Genomic DNA, 11,284 nt, shown 5'->3' with positions numbered 1-11,284 from the left:
GCTCAATCATGTAATAACATGATTATACAAAAGGTTGTCTTCATCCATTAGTACCAACTGACGTATTTGTAAAGTCAGTGTTAAATTCACATGTCTATGATCACATTCCACCAGTTGTGACTAGTGGATCCACCAGTTGTGACTAGTGGACCAATTCATTACTGAACTAATGTGTTTATCTAGTCGTCATCGTATCTCAAAAGTCTTGTCCAATCAGACTCAGCTGTTCAGGAATTATATAGCCCTCCTTCCTTAAGCATCTCATTCATTCCGATCTGCGGATAGTTATGATGACACTTGTGTTTTAACTGGATGCATCAGCTCTTCAGGAGATGTTCTCAACTTAATAAGATGGTATTGAAGATAGCTTCAAGCAAAGGGCTCATTTTCATTGACGTGTTGCAGGTCCCAAATATCCAAGAAGAATTTGGATCATTAATCGTTAATAATTTGAATTTGATAAATATAAACTCTCTAAGAATGACAAATTTATTAGAAAGGGTTACTTAGTGAATGGGTTGTTCGAATGAAGTTGCATGTACTTCATAATTATGAAAATAATAAAATTACTACTTCTATTTACTTGACTATGATGAATAAGAGATAAGTACCAATTATTTTAACGATATAATTTATTTTGACACCTAAATTTTGCCATTCATGTCATTTTAGTTACCACGAGTAAAGGCAAATGATTCAATGAATATCTGAGTTTCACAATTAACATCACTTTAGTAGGTACTCGAATGAATATCTGAGTTTTACCATTAACATCACTTTAGTAGGAATGATTTTATGAATATATGAGTTTTACCATTAACATCACTTTGATAGGAACTCGAATGATTCAATGAATATCCGAGTTTTACCATTAACATCATTTTGGTAGGAACTCGAATGATTTTATGAATATCTGAGTTTCACCATTAATATCACTTTGGTAGGAATTCTGCCAAAGGGTATGGAAGGAAGTCCTGCTCCTGAAGCGTGGTATTTCGTTCAACATTGACATCATGACAGAAGAGCTCCCTCAGTTTTGAAGCTATTTTCAACATACTTTCACACTCCATTTGAATATATATAATCTTAACATCATTTTCCACCGTAATCTTATTTTTTTATTCAAGTTTCTCATTAATTTTTAGTAGAAAACTCTTACGAACTTAAGTATCAAAGTTTTAACTTCTGTTTTGCAGATTAGTCCCTTGTTAAAATTAGAATTTTCTCTAAAGATCCTTTCGTCCTTATAGTGCAATATGCATTGAGATAAAAAATAAATTTGGTATGTACTCTTTAATTAACTTTATTTATTAATTAGCTGACCAACACGTTATGCTTCGTGGTGTAAACACTTGTAGACTAAAGTTTTTAATATTCAACTAAAGCAAAAATTACAATTTTAGTCATATATTTAGGGGTGCATTTTAGTTCTATACTAATTGAATTTCATAATTAGTTTTATAACTTTAACATTTTAGCAATTTTAGTATATTTTTTTGGTCAATTTGACTAAATAATTACATGTGACTTGCACATGACTTAAATATATTGCATTAGTCATATAAATCAATTCATACTGGACCAGTAATATCAACCTCTTAAGTTACAGACTAAAATATCAACTCTCCCTAAGTTATAGGATTAAAATTGCAATTTAATTTGGTCACGTGTAAGTCACATCTATTTTGGATTAAATTAAACAAAAAAGAAGTAAAATTATCAAAATATTAAAGTTATATGATTAAATTGAGATTATTGATTCGCGTAAGATAATAACTGCGGCCTCCCATAAGTTAAAAAACTAAAATTACATTTTTTTCCTTCAAGTAATTTTAATTTTGACAACAGTAAATCAATAATATTCGCTTTTCTTTTCCCGATTGCCAAAATATTTACCACAATTTTTTAATTGTAACAAATAATTTAAACATCGCTCGCAAAAATCAAATACTAATAGTCACTGCACATCTGTAATTAACGAATATCTGCTATAATTTTTTATTTTTAACAATGATAATTAACCATAATAAAAAACTATATTTCTTACCGTGTAAACATTTTTTTGGGCTATAAATTTTCTTAATTATTCTTTTCTTATCATAAGGGTGACCTTTTCGTAGAATTTTTAACTAAATAATCAGAGATTTCATTAAAAGAAAATAACCCATTATCAAATTTATATTACCTGAAATGACATTCAGTTTCTTAACATTTATTACTGTTGGATTAATTTTGAAGAAAGTAAAATGTACAAGTTTATTACGCTTTGACCCATTTCACTTTCTCTTACACCTTTAATAAGATTCAAGTCCAAAGACATTAACATGACTGCAATAACATAGCTCATTAGTTTCATCATTAATTTATGATAAAAAGAGTAGACATTTTCTATCAAAATGAAAATAAAGACAACGACTTTGTCTTAAGGCCATCTTATCTCCTAGGAAAAATATGTTTTAGATGAAGAAAAAGGTTGGCTTCAAAACATATGTCCGATGATTTTTCTTTTTGAAAATTAATATCAGGAAAAAGAGTTATACTTTTTTTTTTAAGGTCAATTACAATTTACAGCCATATATATCCCATGAGATTTGGTATATATAATTATAAATATTTTCTCATTATTTTGAAAATTAAAAATATTCATTATATCTTTTTCTAAATTATATTTCTGCACCAATATGCCTTTTGGATTATTTATTTTGTCCACCCTTAAATTCTTTTATATTTCTCCAAACCTTTTCATTTCCTTCAAAAAAATTCAACAAGGCTAAAGTAATAGTATTTACCTCACCGTTTAGAGGTTTGATGTAATTATGGTATATGCGAATAATACTCTTAGTCTCATAGGATAGGGGGTTTCATATTTTTATAGTCCTCTATTTTATGAAAATTTAAAATGGTCCCAAATTAGAAAAATTGGACACATTTAGTTCTCTACTTTATGAAAATTTCAAAACAGTTCTAAAACTGAAAAATTTGACATATTTAGTCCCATGTCCAAGTTTTCGTAAAAAAAAAAAAAAAAAAAAAAAAAAAAAAAAAGACATTAAAAAAAAAAAAAAAAAAAAAGAAAGAAAGAAAGACATCTAGTACACTTTCAATGCATTATGTGAGCAACTAAGCTAATGGACATGTGCGTTGCACATATCCTTATCGTCTTATTTTTTTTGTGACAAGAACTTGGACATAAGACTAAACGTCTCGAGCTTTCTCAATTTTGGGACCATTTTAAAATTCCGTAAAGTAGAGAGCTAGATTTGTCAAGTTTTCCTAATTTTTGGATTATTTTAAAATAAAGTAGAAGACTAAAAGTATTGAAACCTCTATCCCATGTCATAAAACTATAATGTTCCCCTATATTGTAGATTTGGTCTAATAATATTTTTATAGACTAATACGTCCTAAAGTATTTATAATTTTTCAAACCCGAGACATTACTATAATTTACCTTTAAATCTTTTTTACTTTTAAACTTACTTTGTGAAGAATATAATCTCCTCATTAATACACCACTTCAGACATCTCACGTACTGCATCTCACCAAATGTCAATACAACATACAACGCTTCAGCTTTCAAACATAAAATTTAGTGTGTTCAAAGTAAAATCCAAGACCAAAGCATGCAATAAATTTCCACCATAACTCACATTCCAGCAGCCTAATCTCATTTCACATCCTTTTCCATCACTATATATAGAGAGTGATCGATGTGCATTCACATATCACTCACTACCTCCAAACATTCAAACCCTTCATCTCCTCCTTTTTTCCTCCCTCGAGTCTTTCAAATTTGCATTCATATCTACTTAATCCAACTGCTCCAAAACCTTTCTTTGTTGTGGGAATGGCTGTTTGTCCTTCTGCAACGGGCCTGGTGTTTGTGGTTTTCATGGGGGTTTTGTGCTCTTCTCATGCTCATACGTTTTACGTTGGCGGGCACGATGGTTGGACGCTTAAGCCCTCGGAGAAGTACAGCCACTGGGCTGAAAGATACCGCTTTCAAACCGAGGATGAGCTCTGTACGTTCCTTCCTTTCTCTTATTATGGATTTTTTGAGGGTTTAATGCAATTTAATCCGCTCATGTGATACGTGGAATGAGTAAAAAACCACTTACAAAAAAGAACTAGCAACTTGTTATTAATAGAGGGTAATTTGCTTTTGTTTTATTATAGGCGTTTATTTTTCTTATTATAGGGGTAAAATTGTATTTTTTTCCTTTTTCTTTTCGTTTTTTTTTTTTTAATGCTAACACCCAAGTTTGAATACCAATTCTTCCATAAAAATCTGGAGTCCAAATCGTAGGGCTGTCACCCAGACTCCTGTGTGTCTGTGCCTGTGAGCAAGCAAGTGTATCCATGGCCCAGGACATTTCATCATATACCAATGAATGAACGAATTTCTTGTGTGTATAAACATTATTGCTATTGAATTTGTCTGAAAGCAGCCACTAAATGCAACAGAGGTATGTTTGGCATGTGACAGCACATTTTTCTTGTGAAATTAGCTTTTTTCATAACAAAAATTGGACCAAATGTAGTACTTTGTAAATTATTGTCCTAAATTGAAATAAAAGTTGATCAAAACTAAAGTGTGACCCAGTAAAAATTATTGGACGAAAAATGCAGGTCTGATCCTTCTCTCCCTCTCCGTGTCTCTCTCTTTAATGTTTAGAGGGTTTTTTTAGAAGAAAATATATCTTGTGTTTCACATGGTGATAAAATGCTACAAACCCTTTGAAAGCATGCCATTAATGTTTAGAATTCACATTTGTTTGTTTTTGCAGTTTTCAGATACAAGAAAGGTCAGGATTCAGTTCTTGTTGTAAGCAAAGATGACTATTCCAAATGTAACAAGGATAACCCTATCAAGAATCTCAAGGATGGTGACTCGAAATTCAAGTTTGAAAATTCAGGGCCTTTCTTCTTCATAAGTGGCCATGATCAGAACTGTGAGAAGGGACAGAAGTTCATCATTGTAGTCCTCTCTCATCATCATCACGGCGGACCAGTAAGTGCTCCATCTCTGCCACCACAAGCTCCTATTCAACCACCGTCTTCCTCCCCTGCCACAGTGAAACCTGTGCCGCCTGTGAAACCACCCAATAAAGCTCCAGCGCCAGCTCCATCTGCTCATCAAACGCCAACCCCATTACTGGAGCCAGAAGCTCCTACACACGCGCCCCCACCCTCCCATTCTGCATCCCCATCTCCAGCCGCGGAAACCCCATCACGCTCCTTCCAACCACGTTCTCATTCTCCATCCCCTTCTCCGGAGGCTAAAACCCCAACCCATGTGCCGCCCGTCGAGTCACCCTCTCATTCACTCCCCCCATCTCCAGCAGCTGAATCTCCGTCAGACCATGTTGGACCACATTCTCATTCTCCGTCCACTTCGCCGGTGGCCAAAAACCCATCAGACGGGCCACCTGTTGGACCACCCTATGATCATTCTCCATCGCCATCTTCGCACAAGGAAGCTCCTGCATCATCTCCGATCCCTGGTCATCATTCACCGTCCCCATCGTCTCAATCCCCAGAGAACAATTATAGTGCACCTCAGCCGGACTTTGAGCATCACCACATTGCTCCGCCGCCATATGCAAACGCACCAGTGTTTCCACCAAACCATGCTCCAGCACCTGCACCTTCAGATGCGGCAGATATCGGTGGTTCATTTGTTCTGCTCGTGGCGTTTACTTTTGTGGTGACCATGGTTTCTGCTGGCTTTCTTTGAGCTTTCTGCTCTGTTTTCAGTTATTTTAATGTTTTTCGTGCTGCATTTGTTTGGAATTCCCAATTCGGGTTCTTGCATTTCTTTTGTCGTTCTTTTTCTTTTTAATATTTGCAACTCTTGAATGACATGAGTTTCTTTATCTTTTATATTTGCAACTCTTAAATGACATGAGTTGAATTGTTATGGATTTGGTGGATAAGGAGTTTATCTTTGATCTTTGCCCACAAAGTTCAACCTATAACTAAGGGTTGGTTATATTTAAACCACCTCTAAAAATGTGAAATTATTTATTTTTAAATTTTTTTGAAAATTATGCTTTTACCTTTCTGAAAAATTCTTCATTTATACTTGACGATAGCAAAAATATTATAAAATTTCAATTTTATCCCTTATTTAATATTTTCAGTGGATCTTTGCCCACAAAGTCCAACCTACATATAATTAAGTGTTAGTTACATTTAAACCACCTAAAAATGTAAAATTATACTTATTTTAAAATAAAATTTTAAATTATAATTTAATGTCCTCTGAAAATTATCTATTTAGTTGACTTCCACATTTGGAAGGGAAAGAATTGGACTCTTCCAACAGAAGGGAGAAGCTGATTTTGTGCTTTGGAAAGCACAAAATTGGCCTCACCTTTAGAAGGTGTTGAGATTAACTTGGTTCTTGATTGTGGTTTTCTCACTTGGCATGATTTGATCATACCTTGTGACAGGAAGCTTGATTAATGGAGATGATTAGAACGTATTTAGACACGTCTACTCGCATCTAGGCACATCTCCATGCATCTAGACACTCTTCTATCATTCCATTGATTGTAGATTTATGTCCATGATTGTGGTTTCCTCACTCAGTATGATTTGATCATACCTTGTGAGAGGGAGCTTGACTAATAGAGATGATTAAAATGTATCTAGATACATTTTTATCATTCCATTAATTGTATGTGTATATCAAAACCACATAGCACTCTCCTTACTCTTGGACTCTCTCCACTTGGCCACCACCCTGTCTCTATCCCTTGCTTTGTTCTTCTTGATCTAGGATGAATTGAAGAACAAAGCTAAATTGAAAAGATATATTATTCTCATAGTATAATTCTTTCAATCTCTAATCTTCCTTGGACTTGATTTCTTCTAGCAAAAAGATCTAAGCTCCTCCAAAGATGGTGTGGATATGCTTAGAGGATCCATACATTGAGATCTAGAAGGTGAAGGTGTTTGAAACACAAAGAGGAACAAAGCTAATAGCGGGCAACGAAGAAAAACTACAAAGGTAAATGTTACATTTATGTTTAATATATCTCCACTTTATATTTTCTCTATATGTGTGTCCATATGTTAGAATCTCGTGTCTGCATATTCCATCCAATGTTGGGAAAAGATCAAAGCTAAGTCCTTTGATATGGTTTTAATGCGTTAAAAGATTTTACTTTTCACGTGTTTGCCGTGTTCCCTGGCTGATCTACTATGTTCAGAACCAAGGCCCGTGCTTCTAGAAGTAGCTTTAGTGGGATCATTAATGGCAGACCGTTATTTGACAAACCTTATTAATTCGTCAAAAGATACTCATGAAAGAACCAATGGAAAATCGCACAAATTCCAAGAAAAAGAGGAGTATGGAGAAAAATAAGGAGAAGAAAGGGATAAACACTTATGAGAATGATAAAACATGAAAGAGAAATGCAAGAGCTCTAGAATCTTTTCTTTCTCCAAATTGTGGGGGGAACAAGGGAAAGGAAAGGATGAAGTTGCAATAAGGAAGACTTAACAAGAACTACTTTGACCACGTTGTAGTCAGGTAACTGTCTCCCACTGGGGCTATTAATGAAACAACATTTTCCCCCAAGGGTAATTACACGTGACCACAACCCAACTTGCCTGAAAAGTCGTGCCCACGCACCGAAGGCATCATGATAGGCTCGGACTAGCCATCAACTCACACTGACAAGAGTGTGGATTCCAAGAAAGGTCATCTCACTTTTTTGCTGGAAAGGGCAAGGAAGGCCTTGTGAGACGGATTTCTTTTCTCTGTCCTCAAAGTGGAGGAGATTGAATGATACAAAAAAAAAATGCACTCAGCCAATGAAGAGGCCTAATCTAGAGAAACCCACAGGAGAAGTTACTGAAGGCACTACACCCAAGAGAAGAAGCCTCCAAAAGATCTTCAAGCTAGGAGCCTGCAAATACATTAAGGAGTTATTGGCCACACCAAAACCCGTTGTCCGTAAGAAGACAGGGCTTCAAGCCAGCCTAGCTGGCAAGTTGGTTACTTCCACAAATGCCAGGTTGAAAAGATTGTCAATGTATCTCAACAACTCTCTAGGGATTTGGAGCTTATATCCTACGCTTATTGAACAACCACTTCCAGAGCTTTCACGATAACCACCTTCTCGAGTCCTAAGAGGTTGCTGCTTTAGCCGACGGGGACTATGACTATAAAATCAAGGCCTTCCCCCTTGATTAAGGTAGCACAATTTTTTCACAAGTCTTCACACAAGAACACTTTATCAAGATTATTCTCTTGTTATTTTTTATCACTTACTGCTATGTTATCTTGCTTAAGTTTATCTTTTCACAGTTATTTACTGACTTGGACGTCATAGTGCTACTGTCTTTTTTGTAGGTCCTTGATTTTCTATTTGCAAAGGCTTGGCCCAAGGGATCCAGATCCAAGATATATTTATATATCTAACGACCTAATTTTGCTTGCATAAATTATATTTAGGGTAAATTACAATAATCTTCTCTGAGCTTTGGCATAGTTACGAATACTCTCTTGTTGTTTGAAAACTTACAAATACCGCCATGGTGTTTGATGAAATTATGTAATCATTAGATGGAGGTACGAAATTATCAACTTTGTCCTTACTGTATTTTTTTATTTTTTCAAAAAAATTAAAAACTTATAAGAAAAATCAAACGAGATGGATGAACTTTTTTAAAAAATTATAAAAGCATTATCCACTTAGTCTATAAAAAAATAAATAAAATTATTTCATAAGGGCATTTTGATCACTTTACCATAAGAATGGACGAAAATCTAACGGATTGGGCTAATTGTTAGACGATCGTTAAAATTAGGGGGGTATTGATAATTTTTCAAACAACGAGGGGGTATTCGTAATTATGCCAAACCTTAGGGGAGGTCGTTGTAATTTACCCTTATATTTATCTATTCGGTACAGGTGCTCAAATGTGGACTAGATACTTTTGGTGACTTGTCTCGGCTTTGAGTTGGTCTACAAAAGAGCCACTTGATCATCTCGCATTCGGCACATGGGATCCGGGAGCACTTATTTGCGGTGCTCTAATTTTAGGAGGAACACTTGCTGATAAAATATTTAGGTTTGCCCCTCCTCTTCACACCTTACTCTTGCAGATTGTAAGCGTGATACTTGCCAAAATGGATCAACGTATTAGCGGATGGGAGAGCATATCTTTGTCCTATGCTGGACGATTGCAAATTATAAAGACCGTCCTTACTGCTTTGAGTGTCTATTGGGCCTTTACTTTTATCTTGCCCAAAGGCATCATCAGGGAGATTGAGAAGCGAATTCGGGCATTTCTATAGAAGGGAGCATCGAATAGTGGGTATGCAAAGGTGGCATGGGAGCTTATTTATCGACTTGTTGATGAAGGTGGCCAATGGGTTTCGAGACATTGCTACACTTAACCGTGCACTAATGTGTTTTAAACTATGGACTATGATTTGTGGTGACAACGTGTCCGTATAGGTCAACTGGATACACCACACTCGACTTCGAGAGACATCCATTTGGACGATATCGAAGTAGGTGGGGCTCTTGGGGCTGGCGTAAATTTCTCCGATTACGTCCTCTATTACGGCCTCTTATAGACTACCGTGTTGGTGATGGGGCATCATTCTATTTATAACAGGATCCTTGGCATGTTCTTGGGCCACTTATTCATCGCTTCTTGTGGGTCCACAGCTTACCAACACACTGATGATGGACAAAGTTAATATGGTGATTGAGGATGGACACTGACACTAGCCTTTTCTCACTGATATTGAGTACTTGGAGTTTTTTCATGATTTACCTCTTATTTGTGCGGCACTGACTGTATTTCATGGGGATCGCAGAGTGCACCGATAGCTGCATAAATCATTCGCTCTCTCAGGAATCCGGGGCTCAAAGTAGGTTGATTTTCACTACTCTTAGGTTCCTTCAGGATACTCGGACATGCCTTTGTTCTCTGCCTGGCTATCCTTGGCAAACTGTCCACCCTGGACAAACTTTAGCTCTCTCACCTGGGTACTTCTTGTGTTTTATGTGATGGGACCCCCGAAACACATGCCCACTTGTTCTTTCAGTACAGATATTTGAGGCAATGCTTGAGGGTGATCCGACAAACCCTTCAATTTGACTGGCCTAACCGACCTTGGCCGACTGATATCATATGAGCAGCACGTAGATGGAGGGGGAAGCACTGTATCTCGGCTTTATATCGTGCTTTGCTGGCTGTGCTTGTCAATCACATATAGCGTGCATGAAACTTTCGAAGTTTTGATAGGGGTAACCGTGAGGCATCCACCGTGGGTGCCATTATCATCGAGAACGTGCGACAGAGAATACTGAGTGTTGATCTTTCTTACTCTGTTAGCATTTTGTGCGCTTTATCGTTTATGGCGGATCCCTTGACCTATCGAGAGGTCCGCCTAATTATGAGGATTGTTTTATTGTACTTTTTGTACTTTTTTTAATCAATGAAATATACATTTACCTGAAAAAAATGAATTTACTTAAATTATGATTTTCTTAAGAGTAGTTATAATAATATTGACATAAATTACTTTTATATTGTTTGTTTCACATAACTCAATTCATCAAAATTATTTGGCCGTGAATGGGGCAGAAATGAAATTGACATTCTCTAGTCTATTTTTACATATGTGATTTGTATAAGTAAGAAAAGAATTAATAATTCCATTAGGAATTCATATTCCCATAGGAAAGAGATTAATGATTCCATCCCCACAACATGCTATCACATATTCCTAATATATAGGGAATGGGATTGTTTTTTTGTTGACAAAATATTAACATCTTTATTAATATTACTATATACATAAAAATATTATGTAATAGCATATATACCATATAATGTTGTATTCTATACTTTCATATGCTAAAGTTATTTATTAAAATAATTTAAAATAATATTTTTTATGTAGTAATCCGTTGCTTAGTTGTTATTTTTTAATTTTTAATTTTATTATTTACAAAACATATAGATGAGTTATTTGGAAAGTTTTGATTCAATTTCTTTTCTTGTTCATTTGATATACCAAACATAGGAATGATAAACCAAAATAATTCCATTCCTAAGTTTATTTTTTCCCCAAATTCATTCCTATATAAAATGATGGCCTTACATTATTAATTATACTATATAAATCTAACTAAAAGAAATTTAATCAAAATATGTTGAACGAAACTAGTGAAGCGGGACAAGAAATTTAAAAATACATATAAATCGAACACTAAAACTAAAATAATGATTAAAAAAGTGTAACTAAAA

General features: G+C 35.1%; 1 protein-coding gene across 1 annotated transcript; it reads left to right on the top strand.

Moving 5' to 3' along the window:
• On the top strand, nt 3,755-5,899 carry LOC105178625 (early nodulin-like protein 2). The gene is made up of 2 exons (XM_011102135.2): nt 3,755-4,023; nt 4,789-5,899. The coding sequence occupies exons 1-2, from the start codon at nt 3,849-3,851 to the stop codon at nt 5,736-5,738; spliced, it is 1,125 nt and encodes a 374-aa protein (XP_011100437.1). The 5' UTR covers nt 3,755-3,848; the 3' UTR covers nt 5,739-5,899.

This window comes from Sesamum indicum, linkage group LG16, assembly GCF_000512975.1.
Source record: "Sesamum indicum cultivar Zhongzhi No. 13 linkage group LG16, S_indicum_v1.0, whole genome shotgun sequence".
Taxonomy (NCBI): domain Eukaryota; kingdom Viridiplantae; phylum Streptophyta; class Magnoliopsida; order Lamiales; family Pedaliaceae; genus Sesamum; species Sesamum indicum.
Note: the sequence above shows the minus strand (reverse complement) of the source record. Positions and strands in the feature narration are given on the sequence as shown.